Raw genomic sequence first — 15,846 nt, 5'->3', positions numbered from 1 at the left:
CAGGGAGCTGTCATTTTAAAGACAGCGCTCGCAGGAGGAGGAAGTGCTACTGCTTAAAGGTACAGTGGGTTCAGGGGGCTTGGAGGTGCAGAACTAGGCCACTAGGATCAGGGGGCTCTAGGGTCCTGCCAGGCCACCAGGTATTGCATGGGGGAGGGGTTGTGGGGGGGCTAGAGTTCCACTGGACCTCCAGTCTCTTTTGTTGATCAACAGGGGGGCACTATGCCACAGGGTGAGGGGGCAATAGGGTCCCGCTGGACCACCAGGTATTGCTTGGAGTGGTTATAGGGGGTGGGGCTGGAGGTCCACTGGACCTCCAGACTCTGTTCGGTTGGTTTGACGGGTTCAGGCTTCTTTTTTGACAGCCTGGACCTATCAAACAACTTCTGCAGGAGGACTGTGCCTTGGGCATATGCCCAGGCACAGTCCTTCCGCAGAAGTCCACCGATGATCAAAATTAATAGCACACATACATTTGCATGGTATTAGTTTTGATCAATGGAGATTTATTTCCCCACACTGTTCTGGAGCTAATTTTACAGCGCTGTTCAGAACAGCATGGGGTTTTGATCACTGGCCTCAGAGGAGAAGCAAAAAAATGCCAAGAAAACAAAGGACACCAATATGGCACACAGAAAAGATTTTTTGGGCAAAGACCCGATGCAGCTACATTTTGGCGAATGCCAGCATCCAGGATGCAAAGACTAAAAATGAAAACAGATAATAAAATCTTTACTACACAAATGATAAATATAATAAACTCGAAAACAAGCCATACTGGTGACAAAAACTGAACTCCTAATTTTCTTTTATCTGTTGAGATTGATAAGGTAATGATGTCTTCGGTGGATAAAATGCACTCACTTGGAGTGATTTTAGATCCAGCTTTGAATATGTGTGAGCATATTAAGAAAATGATTCAGGCTATTTATTCTAGACTTAGAGTGGTTTGATAATTGAAAGATTATTTGTCACACCATGACTCTTTCCTAGTAAAAGGGGTGGAAAAAAAAAAGAAAAACATATGTTAGATGGTTAGCTTGCGCAGGGGAAAGAAAAGCAAGATCTAAGGCATAGAGAAAACCTACCCACCCAAAATATTTAATACTCATCAAATCAATGGAAAATTATAGAAGAAAATTGTGAAAAAACCTAAAAACAACCAGGAGATGCACAAAACAGCACACCTCTGCAAATTGCTACAACGCACAAAGAGCAGATCACAAAAGCTTGCACAACTGATGTAAGCATCAAAGAGACCGGTAAAATACAAGTATCGGGCTTTTAAAGCACATTTGCAACACTTTACTACATGAGTGCTTTATAGCACTTTTGCAGTGGACATATACAGTGGTGGAAATAAGTATTTGATCCCTTGCTGATTTTGTAAGTTTGCCCACTGACAAAGACATGAGCAGCCCATAATTGAAGGGTAGGTTATTGGTAACAGTGAGAGATAGCACATCACAAATTAAATCCGGAAAATCACATTGTGGAAAGTATATGAATTTATTTGCATTCTGCAGAGGGAAATAAGTATTTAATCCCTCTGGCAAACAAGACCTAATACTTGGTGGCAAAACCCTTGTTGGCAAGCACAGCGGTCAGACGTCTTCTGTAGTTTATGATGAGGTTTGCACACATGTCAGGAGGAATTTTGGTCCACTCCTCTTTGCAGATCATCTCTAAATCATTAAGAGTTCTGGGCTGTCGCTTGGCAACTCGCAGCTTCAGCTCCCTCCATAAGTTTTCAATGGGATTAAGGTCTGGTGACTGGCTAGGCCACTCCATGACCCTAATGTGCTTCTTCCTGAGCCACTCCTTTGTTGCCTTGGCTGTATGTTTTGGGTCATTGTCGTGCTGGAAGACCCAGCCACGACCCATTTTTAAGGCCCTGGCGGAGGGAAGGAGGTTGTCACTCAGAATTGTACGGTACATGGCCCCATCCATTCTCCCATTGATGCGGTGAAGTAGTCCTGTGCCCTTAGCAGAGAAACACCCCCAAAACATAACATTTCCACCTCCATGCTTGACAGTGGGGACGGTGTTCTTTGGGTCATAGGCAGCATTTCTCTTCCTCCAAACACGGCGAGTTGAGTTCATGCCAAAGAGCTCAATTTTTGTCTCATCTGACCACAGCACCTTCTCCCAATCACTCTCGGCATCATCCAGGTGTTCACTGGCAAACTTCAGATGGGCCGTCACATGTGCCTTCCGGAGCAGGGGGACCTTGCGGGCACTGCAGGATTGCAATCCGTTATGTCGTAATGTGTTACCAATGGTTTTCGTGGTGACAGTGGTCCCAGCTGCCTTGAGATCATTGACAAGTTCCCCCCTTGTAGTTGTAGGCTGATTTCTAACCTTCCTCATGATCAAGGATACCCCACGAGGTGAGATTTTGCGTGGAGCCCCAGATCTTTGTCGATTGACAGTCATTTTGTACTTCTTCCATTTTCTTACTATGGCACCAACAGTTGTCTCCTTCTCGCCCAGCGTCTTACTGATGGTTTTGTAGCCCATTCCAGCCTTGTGCAGGTGTATGATCTTGTCCCTGACATCCTTAGACAGCTCCTTGCTCTTGGCCATTTTGTAGAGGTTAGAGTCTGACTGATTCACTGAGTCTGTGGACAGGTGTCTTTCATACAGGTGACCATTGCCGACAGCTGTCTGTCATGCAGGTAACGAGTTGATTTGGAGCATCTACCTGGTCTGTAGGGGCCAGATCTCTTACTGGTTGGTGGGGGATCAACTACTTATTTCCCTCTGCAGAATGCAAATAAATTCATATACTTTCCACAATGTGATTTTCCGGATTTAATTTGTGATGTGCTATCTCTCACTGTTACCAATAACCTACCCTTCAATTATGGGCTGCTCATGTCTTTGTCAGTGGGCAAACTTACAAAATCAGCAAGGGATCAAATACTTATTTCCACCACTGTATGACACATGCTTAGCACACACATCTAGGATGCAGTTGGCACCTTTTCCCCTGGACATGCATGTAACATTGGTGCTTAACAAGAGACCATTGTACGTATGTGCTGGCCGCTTTGCCTACCGAGCCGCTTGCAGAGTTTCTGCGCATCTCATTTGCATCCGATTTGCTTTCAGCATCAATCGCTATTTCATATTCGGTTAGTTCAGCCATGGATATAGACACACATGGTATTTAATGGCGACTTTTGAGCATCAGGCACAGATCCAAAAAAGTAGCAAAACACCATGCTACTGTGGGCACAAAAGGTCCCTGCAGGAGGCACTATTTAGTACTAAGAACCTGACTTAGATACAGACTCAGACCATGCTAAGGCTTGTTGCTTGAATAGGCCTCAGGCCTACATGCAGTGAAAAGGACATTTGCTAAATATGGTAAAGGATATATAAGAGAGCAAAAACTTCAACAATTTTGTTTATAGATAACTTTGACCTCAAGGTCAGAAGAACTGTACTGTTCTAGGCAAATTATAGTGTAGCTTAAACCATCTCCAAGTAGAAACTTTACCAGTAGACTCTCAATTCTTAAGCAAATCTTCTTTATTGTAGTACTCGGAATAAACAAAGAAAATTGTATTGATGGAATTGTGGTAAATTAAGGAAGAATCAGTCCAGAACAGCTGCTGATCACAAAGCTTGCAAGGAAACCTAGGCTCTCTCACACAGCCCACAGAGGCAGAGAGGGAAGGCTGGCCCTAGTTCAGAGCTAACAGCCAATAGGGAAAGCTCACGAGTCAATCACAGAATATGTCAAACTATAGGAAAAGCAGTCCTAATACAAAGTGCTATCTATTACACAGACAATGCAATTGAATATAAATAATACTCATTTTAAATATACATCACAATATACCCTCTCCATGAACATGGGGACAGAACAACAACTTTATAGATATAGCAGGTTATAAATAAAGTTTTAATGTTATTATTATTATTATTATTATTATTATTATTATTATTATTATTAACTCTGTCACCAGCATCTCTAGTCCAGTGTTTTGGCCCTCCAACATTGGAAAACTCCAAATCTGTTGTTCCAGACTGAGAGGTTCACCTTACCCAAGAGGAGAGTATAAGAAACCTCTAAAAAACAAAAGTTATCTGGAACAGTTCACTCAAGATATGCCATCTGTGAAGTAGCCAGCCACATCATGAAGACATCCGAAGTTTGTTAAAACCCAGCCCTGCCATTTGTTCCTGCCTGCTGGTCTGCCTGCCTCTGCCTGAAGAGTGAAGGCACCTGATGGCCTGCTATCTGCTCCTGTCTGCTGTCTTACCATACTTGCTATGACTCCTGCATCCTCTTGAGATAAAGCTCCCTGACCTGTTCTCTTCCTCTAGTGTTCCTGAGGAAGAGGGCTCTGCATCATCACGTTAGGTCATAACTGTTTGTTTTCCTAGAGTGCCTGAGAGTACGGGGTCCTAATCAGTTCAGGACTAGGATACCATCAGGGGCATTTTCGAAAGAGAAGGGCGCCCATCTTCTGACACAAATCGGGAGATGGGCGTCCTTCTCTCAGGATCACCCATATTGGCATAATTGAAAGCCGGTTTTGGGCGTCCTCAACTGCTTTCCTTCACGGGGACAACCAAAGTTCGTGGAGGCGTGTCGGCAGTGTACCACAGGACGAGGGTGTGCTTAAGAGATGGGCATCCTCAGCCGATAATGGAAAAAAGAAGGGCGTCCCTGATGAGCATTTGGCTGACATTACTTGGCCCATTTTTTTCACGACCAAGCCTCAAAAAGGTACGCAAACTGACCAGATGACCACCAGAGGGAACCGGGGATCACCTCCCCTAACTCTCCCAGTGGTGACTAACCCCCTCCCACCCTGAAAAAAAAACTTTTTTTGCCAGCCTGAAATGTCATGTCCATCGTAGCAGTATGCAGGTCCCTGGGAGGGGAGGTATGTGTGTGTCAGCGGAGGCATAGCGAAGGCATGGACGTCCTTCTTTCAAACATTTTGGACGACCTGAACTGACTCCCCCCCCCCCCCCTGCAGGGATGGCCAAATTTCAAAGGTGTGGAGTGGAGGAGTGGCCTACTGGTTAGAGCACTGGTCTTGCAATCCAGAAGTGGCCAGTTCAAATCCCACTGTTGCTACTTGTGATCCAAAATCCACCACACTCATATCTCCTGGAATCTGTACCTCATTCCAGGCATACATCTCCTACTGGCTGCTAATAAAAACAAAAACAGTTCCAGTTCAGACCCAGTAGTTCTAAAACAGACAAATATCAAGACAGGTCTGCACCTTCTGGTGCTTGCAGGTCTTTTGGCTAGGTGCTCCATACTCTTCTGTCTCTCAGCAGAGACTAAGATCTGCTTCTGTCTCCTCTCTTTTATAGAGCTGTTGACTCCTCCTCCTCATGCTTCATTCTCCTCTGATTGACCAGGACTTTGTTCCAACCAAGGAGGTTTGATTGGGAACATGAGACGGCATGATGTAAAAAAGTTGAAGCCACTTAGGTTAGTCTATGTTTCCCCTTGCCTTCAGAGCCGTCGTTCTGCGTACACTGAAAACAAAGCTAATAAACCTATGAGTTGCTGAATCCACGTTGTCGTTACTTATTGTTGGTAGCATTTAATCTCACTTATATTTTCAAACATTCCAGCTTGTACAGCATACGGATGTATACAGAGGAAGTATAATAGCACAATAACTTTTCATAGGTAGAGTAGTAATTTGTTATAAATTGTAATCAGTGTGTCATTTGGAGGGGATAACCTAGCATGTGCTATATTTGTGCAGAGATTTTTTTTTCTCCTTGTAAAGGATCACTAAAACAGACATCATATTATGAGAAACAGGTGCTCAATATTCAGAGTTTCTATCTATTTATTTACTTACTTATTTATTTATGGCAGTTATATCCCACATTAAATATGAATTAGGTTGAAACCTGGGTGCATTTAAAATCTTTTTTTTTCCTGTGCCTAGATCAAAAGAGAAAGATGGTTTGTGGGAACTTGCTCCTTTTGTTTTGTGGAATGCAGTGGTATATTATAAAAATGCACTTAATATTTTTTATTACTTCTATTTAAAAGAAAAATATTAAATAATAAGGACAGATCTACCTTCATGCAGAAGTCCAGAGTCAGTCTAAACATGCCAACATTTTCCAGTTCTGTGATATATATATATATATATATATATATATATATATATATATATATTTCTTCTTCAAGTTGGTTTTCAATAGCATTTTCTCAGTTGTTACCCAAATGTGAACACAATTATAATGTTAATAATTTTTGGATGTTATTGAATTCTATTATTCTGTCTCACTGTATTTCCAAGGAAAAAATATATATATATATAAACAATGGACTACATTAGGGCCTTATAGCTCATTTAGTTAAACAAGTGAGAGATCTGCATGAAAGAAAATATTCATTTTTATTATTTTGACTTATGAAAAACACTTGTCCCTGGCACATGCTCAAAACAGAATAATCCAGTTGTACATAAGAGATGAGGTAAAGATGTGATTCCATGTGCCCAATGAAATCTTTATAACACCAGGCTTCCCTAAGCAGATTACAACAATAGTTAAGATGAACTCATCAGAAAACAGGATATCCACTCTGAAATTTGGCCATATATTACTATATTGTATAGAACAGTGTAGAAAAATGAACACAAAATACAAAATACAACCTTTATTGGTGCTGTTTCTACCAGCTACAATAAATTTTGAAGCTGTTTTAGTGATATTCAGTTTTTATATCTACATATGGGGTGCTTTCAAATAAGTTAAAAAAAATATTTTGTCCTCCACCTTTTAAGGCACTGCCTATCCAACTGGAACAGCTTTTGACTTTTTACAGATGGACCACACAGTGGCAGTCCATTCTTTCTAATAATCTTTTACTATTGCTTTCAATAGCATTTGCTCTTGTTTTGGGTGTATTTGTGACTCCGCCTACTGCCAGCAAGCTACGTCTACTGGCTTTAACTCATTTAATGGGTTAGATAGCCTTGTACCATCTTCTCTTCTCAATCTAACCTCCTTGCCTCCAACTCTCCCCTGCTCAGGCTTTAATTCTGCTATTGGCTTGGAGCCTGCTCCACACAGCTCCCTCTGCTAAGGTTTTAGTTTTGTGGTTCCTGCCTCATTCCTAAACTTTCCTCTCTCTCTTTTTTTCTAGGGATTAAATTTGTAGCTATCATTTCCTCTTCTCTGGGTTTCTCAGATCTCTGTGATGGAATATACACCTCCTCACAATGTGATATGTTTGCTTGTATTACCTCCATCCTAACCAAATGTATGCCAAGTATATTAATTGTGGGTATACGGAAAGCTTTATTGGCTAGGTGCGTCTCGAGAACTGGTTTGAGAGCCACTACATTAGAGTAATGTCACATATGTGCATATATGCCAAACTTCCACTGAAGTGCTATTCTGTAAATATGTGCATATTTTATAGGTAGGTGAACACATAGGTGGAGTCTGGGCAGACATGAGTTACGTATCACAGTAACTTAGACTCACACACTTAGGCCAGCTCTTTGGCTAGTGTAAGTGTTTGTGCCTACCTTATAGGTGTGCATTTTCATTGGTAAGCTAGTATCTTGTAAAGTAAAATGTCTACTTTCCTTTGTAGAATAGGCTCCTACCAGCTGCCTGGTTATAGTTTTACCCCCATGTGCATTATGGTAATTGGAGTTTAATTTCATGAGGCATGGCCTTGAATGCAGTTCCACCACTTTATTTCAGACTTCAGAGCAACAGAGGTGTTCAGCTTCATTCCCCCCCCCCCCCCCTCCAATCTAAACTTCCTGCAGGAAAGAGGAAGAGAGGGGATGATTCTGGAGCAGAGCAGTCACTCTGTTCCCTAATTTAACTCTCTTCTGTTGCTCCTGCCCCAGCTCATCTACTGCCTATCTTGATTCCACAGCTCCATAACCTTTTTGTCTACAACTTAAACTCTTAAGTGTAACATGTGTTGATGTGTGGGTATCCCTTGTCTTCTTTCCCACTCATGTTCTGCCCTTTATTCACCCATCCCCTTCCTTGTAATTAAACAAAATTCTCCATTGGTGGTTTAGCATGGATTCAGACACACATTAATGATTTGAATCCATGTCCAATCTCACTTTAGTGCATCAAAATACCACTGTTAAATTGATAACGAATTCATAAATATATCCCATAAAGATGAAATGTAATGAAGAATGGATTATAAGGAAAACCATACCCTGAAATAAAGAATGGTCTGAATGATCTCTATTAATGTGCAAGCACTGAATTACTCCTTCTGATATCAGAAATGTATGGCTCCACAATCTTTAAAAAAGGGATACATTTGTTTTAAAGAACATTTTCTTTCTATTTGTAGATATATCTACGGTTCTTGGATTATGAGATGCAGAACTCAAATGAATGCAAACGAAATTTTGTGGCTGTCTACGATGGGAGCAGCTCCGTGGGAGATTTGAAAGCAAAATTCTGCAGCACAGTTGCTAACGATGTGATGTTGCGCACAGGTCTTGGTGTAATTCGCATGTGGGCAGATGAAGGTAGCCGGACCAGCCGGTTCCAGATGCTTTTCACATCATTTCAAGAACGTAAGGCTCAAAGCATTCTTATATTTATCCTTCAGAATGTTGATTCAATACTAATTCACGGGTATAAAATCCAAAAAATGTAGTACTAAAATATTAAATCACTCTAATTACGTACCAATAATGACAATTAAAACATTATTAAATACATTCAAATATCTCTTATTCCAATCATATAACCAAATCAAATAATTGTTCTTTTGCATCAAAATTCCCTCCTAAAATGCTGATACCTCCTAACAATTATAAATCAAATTCACACACTCACTCTCATTCACACGTGTATTAGTTTTTTAGTTACAAATTCTTACTAACATTTATTATTCACAAAATTGCCATATGAAGAAACGTTTAACCATATATTGTTCCTTTAAAAGGTAAACCAGTTTGTCAGAGCTTATTAAAAACATTTGTCCATGTGGATCTCTCTTAGGTATTAGCACAACATTGAATAGAATATTTTCATTTTATAGTTTTGGCTGAAGTAAATCAAGAATAGAACAGAAATTGATTTTTTCATGGAATACTGTGATACCATTTGGACTAAATAAGGAGGTAGATTGGTATTTATAGTAGTAGTAGTAGTAGTAGTGCAGTTTGTAAAGTTGTAGCGATTCACTTCCAGGTGTGATATCATGAGAAGTTCAGTATAAAGAAGTGTGCATGCGTTGGCGTCTTTAGAGATCCGACGCCATGCGAGGGAAGTGTGTCTAGAATTATACCAGAGACTAGCAGTCTAACAATGAGTTTTAGAAGTGACATATTAGATGGTTGAATGTCTGTAGTAAGATAAGTTTGTAGTAGTTTGTACAATGTTGGAGCATGATTATGTTTTGTTTTAGTTTTGGTCTCCTGATGACGCAGCAGCAAAAAAAAAAAAGGATCTGTGTAGAGACCTTAAGTATTTTGTAGAGTGGATGGAAGGTATTAAGATCCTAAGAAGTTCTCCACATTTCTTTTTGCCTATGGAGGAAATTTCATTTGAATATATTAAGCTTTGTATTGACTATTGAGGTTGTCTTCCAATAGTAAGAAGAGAGCTATCATATTCATATCTGGAAGAATGAATGTTCAGCATGGTCAGTGCGCACAACATTAGAATTTTGTCTTTGGAGATCCATATGGATAAATGTTCTGAAAAGGTTTGGAGGGACTGATCTTTGCCTTTGGAGACCCACATGGACAAATGTTTTGAATAAGCACTGACAAACTAGTTACCTTTTAAAGGAATTTCAATATGGTTAAACGTTTCTTCATATGGCAATTTTGTGAATAATAAGTTAAATGTTAGTAAGAATTTGTAACTAAAGTACTAAAGCATGTTTGAATGAGAGTGAGTGTGTGAATTTGATTTATAATTGTTATAAGGTATCAGCATTTTAGGAGGGAATTTTGCTGCAAAAAACCAATCATTTGATTTTGTTACATTATTGGAATAAAATATATTTGAATGTAATTAGAGTGTCAGATTGTTGATAGGTACACACCTCACCAAATGGTCACAGTAGTGTTGCTTTCATGCTATATGTGCTAGCAATCTGTCAAAATTACCAGGATGATTTTTTATAAAAAATTTCTATTCACATTGATGCTTTATAAATATTATGAATGCACTGTAAAAGGTACCCTATTAGTTCTTCATGTTAAGAGAGAACAAAATTAGGGGCCTATTTACTAACCCATGGTAAAATATCTTGTTTGTGTGCTATTATACCAGAGGATAATTTAAGACAGATTATTAAATCCTACAGTAAAGTTATCTTGTGCTTTGCAACTAGGAACATCATCTGTTCCCAGTCACAGTAATGTACTCTACGATAATAGGCCCCAACTTGGGTCATCTGTCTGCTAAAGGATCCCCCAGTCCCAACTGTGACATTCCCTTTTCTCCCTCTCTTGGGCCCACTCCCTTTCCAAATCTCTCTTCCTCCTCCTTCCCAATCATCCTCTTGCAGTCTTGCACAATGACAACTCCCTCCCTGGTGCATCAAGCCCCCCCCCCCCCCGGGTGCATTCTTGGCTGCTGGAGGGTGCAAAGAGCAGCCGCGCTCCTGTCGGTTCCACTGGCTCCCTGCTCCCTCTGCCCCGGAACAGGAAGTAACCTGTTTCGGGGCAGAGGGAGCAGGGAACCAGCGGAGCCGACAGGCGCGCGGCTGCTCTCTGCACCCTCCAGCAGCGTGCAACCAGGGCAGATCGCCCCCACTGCCCCACCCTTCCTACGTCACTGGTAGTATGTATTTATATCCTGCAATCAGGACAGACAGTGTCATGGGATAATGATGTCCTTCTCAGATACTTGTATAAGTGCTAAGTTGTTCCTGTATTCTTAATTCATCCAAAAAAGAAAAATGTAGTCAGCCATGTGGTAAAATGAAGAAAGTGACTTTATTAAAGACTTGACACAGACCGTGTTTCAGCATGTTGCCTGCACCTGCAGTCATTCAGCAAAGAGAGTGTAATCATACATTGCTTCCTGTGGTACAGAAATCTCACACAAATCAATTATTCAGCTCAAGTCAGGGAATATGCTCATTTGTCAAATTATATAATCACTAGTGAAAAAGGCCCATTTCTCAAAAAAATGAAACGGGCGCTAGCAAGGCTATCTTGTAATGGTGATTTTGTTTTTAAGGCTCTCGTCGAAGCAATTTCTCCTTTCTCCCCTGCCCTCCCCTACTACTATTTAACATTTCTAAAGTGCTACTAGGGTTACGCAGCACTGTACAATTTACATAGAAGGACAGTCCCCCTCCATGTCCAGCAATTCTTCCCTCCCCTCCCTTCTGTATCCCGCGATTCTGATCTCCCCTCCATGTGCATCAATTCTCCTGTGCCCTGCCATCCCTTCTGTTTCCCACAATTCTGGCCTCCCCTCCATTTCTCCTGTGTCCTGCCCTCTTGTGCCCTGCCCTCCCATCCCATTAATATCCAGCATTTTGCTTCTTCCCTGCCCTGCCCTCCCATCCCATTAATATCCAGCATTTTGCTTCTTCCTTGCCCTGCCATCCCATCCATGTGCAGCAATTCTCCTGTGTCCTGCCCTCCTGAGCCCTGCCCTCTGCCCTGCCTTCCCATCCCATCCCATTAATATCCAACATTTTGCTTCTTCCCTGCCCTGCCATCCCATCCATGTGCAGCAATTCTCCTGTGTCCTGCCCTCTGCCTATATCCAGCATTTTGCTTCTTCCCTACCCTGCCATCCCACCCATGTGCAGCGATTCTCCTATGTCCTGCCCTCCTGTGCCCTGCCCTCCCATCCCATTAATATCCAACATTTTGCTTCTTCCCTGCCCTGCCATCACATCCATGTGCAGCAATTCTCCTGTGTCCTGCCCTCTGCCCATATCCAGCATTTTGCTTCTTTCCTGCCCTGCCATCCCATCCATGTACAGCGATTCCCCTGTGTCCTTTCCTCCTGTGTCCTGCCCTCTGCCTATATCCAGCATTTTGCTTCTTCCCTACCCTGCCATCCCACCCATGTGCAGTGATTCTCCTGTGCCCTGCCCTCTGCCCTGCCCTCCCATCCCATTAATATCCAGCATTCTTTCCTGTAAGCCATCCATCTTACCTCAGGCAGGTTGGTCTCGCATTGCCTCCAGCGTTCCATGCAAGCAGGTCGGGCTTGTGTCATCTGCATTGTTCCCTGCAAGCAGGTTGATCTCGTTGCCTCCAGTGTTCCGTTGCTGCCTTCAGTTGGATTTATAAAATCCTGACATCAGCTCACCTCCAGCGTTCCCTTCCCTCTCAGTGTCCCGCCCTCTGACGTCATTTTGTCTTTACGTGAGGGCAGGTCAGTGAGAGGGAAGAGAACGCTGGAGGCTTGCTGACATCAGGATGTTACGAACCCAGGCAGCCAGCCAGCCAGAGAACGTTGGACGTTCAAGTTATATATAATTAGAAGATACTACTAATCTGAAGTTGTGCTCCATAGATATGTTCAGTAATATATATGTTACATTATGAATTGTTTTCTTAAATGAAAGTTAAATTTATTGAAGTGCATTGCAGTACACTTGTCTTTTCTCTGGCCTGGTTCCCCAGAGTTACCAATATAGTCTCAAGAAGTTACTTGAGTCAAAGTGGGAAGGGTCCAAGTTGAACTTGACCTTCTTGACTGTAGCATTTGCATTTCACACATAGGTGGTGGAGGCAAATGTAGTTGGGCATTGGCTGCTTCCCTCTGGGCCTCCTTAACCTTTCTATGACCTCAGCTTATATACTTCCTGGACCATGTCCTCCTGGCTCTACCTCTCCTGTATCACTTCCCCCTTGGGCAGGACTATGAGCTTCAGATACCTCTGACACTGTGAGGGAGTGCTATTAAGGAAGAGGGGCAACATCTACTATTACTAATCATTTCTATAACGCTACTAGATGTACGCAGTACTGTATACATTATATGCAGGTACTTTTTTTTCTGTCTCTAGAGGGCTCACCGTCTAAGTTTTTGTACCTGGGGCAATGGAGGGTTAAGTGACTTGCCCAAGGTCACAAGGAGCTGCAGTGGGAATCGAACCCAGGTTGCCAGGATCAAAGCCCACTGCACTAACCTATAGACTTCCTCACAGTGCACTACTAAGTTAGTATATGCTCATGCAATAAGCATGCATTATCAGTAAATAGGTTATAACATGAGATCTAAGCTGAGCAGGAGTTCTCCAACTGCATTGCTGCCAGTGGATGGTAATACATCAACATTGTGTGTTCAATCACTAGGGATAGGCAAATTCTCTGGAATCCTGCAGAGCTTGTCTCTTCCTTACTTTTGAAAATGTGACAGTGAAATAGCAACGCCCACTGGCAGGTCTGTAGGTGGAGGACTCCCACTCATCTTAGAGGGATCATTGTGAATAGATGAATAGCACAGATGTTAGAATGCACAGATGTGGTGACATGCTTTAATAAATCTAGTACTCTGGGACATATTTAGTAAAGGTTTTTTTTCCCCCAAGGAGAAATCACATTAATCCATATCAAGAATAGGTACAGGAGAAATCAAAAGTGCAAGAGACAATGCCAGTGCTGTAAGATAAAAGGCACAATGCTACCAATACACTGCTAAATTTGAAGTAAAATAGAAAGGCTTTCATGCCACAGGAATTTGATCTGTTTAGATTACCACTCACCTTTGATATCATATTTTTTATTTATTTTGTGTTCTATTATTTATTGTATTAGTATTTTTGGTGAGCAACTTTGGACTGTGCTATAAGGAAGGAGATATAAATATAAAATAACATTGTGGGTCTATGCAAAAATATTTAGTAATTAGTTCTCTAAATCAATATATTCATATCAAGCCCTATTCATTTATGCAAATGAACAGTTTCTTCAGCCTTTGTATAGTGGCATGACATGATGTCATGTTTGTATTATCCATGCACCTAAGTAAGAGTTTTTTTCCCAGACTGATATTCAAAATTACTGGGCAGCACTGCTACCCATCAATTTTCAGCTGCATTATCTGGATAATGCTGCTAAAAATCATTGGATGCTAAAACATCATGGATTCTTGGGCTAACACATTTCAGCTGAAATTGAACCCCGAAAAAACTCATTGTCTTATCATCTCATCCCCATTTAATACTTATAAGCTTGCAACTCTAATCACCCCAGCTTATTCTCTACCTATCTCTGATAGCCTTAAACTCTTAGGAGTTATTATTGATAGCCATCTTACTCTGGAGCGTCAAGTTACTGCCGTTATAAAGAAGATGTTTTATTCCATGTGGAAACTTAAACGTATAAGGCCCTACTTTCCGAGGGATATATTCCACCACTTGACACAATCAATAGCATTGAGCCATTTGGACTATTGTAATGGATTATATGCTGGTTGTAAAGTACAGCTTCTGAAAAAACTCCAGACTGCCCAGAACAATGCTGCCAGATTGATATACAACAAAACAAGATATGACAGCGCTACACCTCTTCGACTGAAACTACACTAGCTCCCTGTTTTGGACCGCATTATCTTCAAACTTTGTACCTTGGTCCACAAGATAATCTACGGTGATGCCCCAGGTTATATGATTGGTCTAATTGATCTGCCGGTCAGGAATAGTACCAGCTCATCTCTTACTTATATGAACCTTCATTATCCAAACTGCATTGGTCTTAAATATAAAACGTCCTACGCATCCAATTTCTCCTACTTGAGTACGCAGATGTGGAATGCATTACCTAAAAGTGTGAAAAAAATGCATAACCATCTTAAATTCAGACGAAATTTAAAGACCGATCTACTTTGCAAGGCCTACCCTACTGCTTCTGCTTAGCTGGCTCGACTCTGCACTGATTCAAAGGACATTGCTATTTCTTATTTCTTTGTCACTTATTTTACCCACTTGTCCCTACCTTCCCTGATCCTATTTTTAATTGTATTTGTTAAACACCTGCCATACTTGACGTTCACCAGTACGGTGTCTTGTAAGCCATATTGAGCCTGTTAGTGTGTGGGAAAATGGGGGATACAAATGCTGCAAATAAATAAATTGGAGACCATCATGGTACTATCTGGGTGTAATATAATATATATTAATATTCTATTCTCCACCAATTAAATATAATGTAATATGATAAGTATAAGAATATGTAAGAAAAGGGGGAATTAAATAACATATTTGTTGAATTACATTAACCTGCACTGTATGATTTAATGACATGTGCTCAGAACATAAAGACCATATATTTAACTTTAAAATGTTTATTTACAATCCCTATGAAGAAAGACTAAGGAGGCTAGGGCTTTTCAGCTTGGAGAAGAGACGGCTAAGGGGAGACATGATAGAGGTATATAAAATAATGAGTGGAGTGGAACAGGTGGATGTGAAGCGTCTGTTCACGCTTTCCAAAAATACTAGGACTGGGGTGCATGCGATGAAACTATAGTGTACTAAATTTAAAACAAATCGGAGAAAATGTTTCTTCACCCAACGCATAATTAAACTCTGGAATTCGTTACTGGAGAACATAGTGAAGGCGGTTAGCTTAGCAGAGTTTAAAAAAGGGTTAGATGGTTTCCTAAAGGACAAGTCCATAAACCACTACTAAATGGACTTGGGAAAAATCCACAATTCCAGGAATAACATATAAAGAATGTTTGTTTGTTTGGGAAGCTCGCCAGGTGCCCTTGGCCTGGATTGGCCACTGTCGTGGACAGGATGTTGGACTCGATGGACCCTTGGTCTTTTCCCAGTGTGGCATTACTTATGTACTTAATAATGGTATGAGAGAGGCAGTTTTTAGAGATCTTTCACAAGGTGAATGTGGTTTTCAA

At 41.2% G+C, this 15,846-nt stretch overlaps 1 protein-coding gene across 1 annotated transcript in view; it reads left to right on the top strand.

The window, feature by feature from the left end:
* NETO1 (neuropilin and tolloid like 1) overlaps nucleotides 1–15,846 on the top strand; it is a 424,908-nt gene that overhangs the window by 271,582 nt on the left and 137,480 nt on the right. Inside the window, exon 7 of the mRNA XM_030212767.1 lies at nucleotides 8,342–8,570. Within this exon, the coding sequence (XP_030068627.1) occupies nucleotides 8,342–8,570 (229 nt within the window). The remainder of the gene's footprint in view (nucleotides 1–8,341; nucleotides 8,571–15,846) is intronic.

This window comes from Microcaecilia unicolor, chromosome 1 (genome assembly GCF_901765095.1).
Source record: "Microcaecilia unicolor chromosome 1, aMicUni1.1, whole genome shotgun sequence".
Taxonomy (NCBI): Eukaryota; Metazoa; Chordata; class Amphibia; order Gymnophiona; family Siphonopidae; genus Microcaecilia; species Microcaecilia unicolor.
This window is presented reverse-complemented; position numbering and strand designations above follow the sequence as displayed.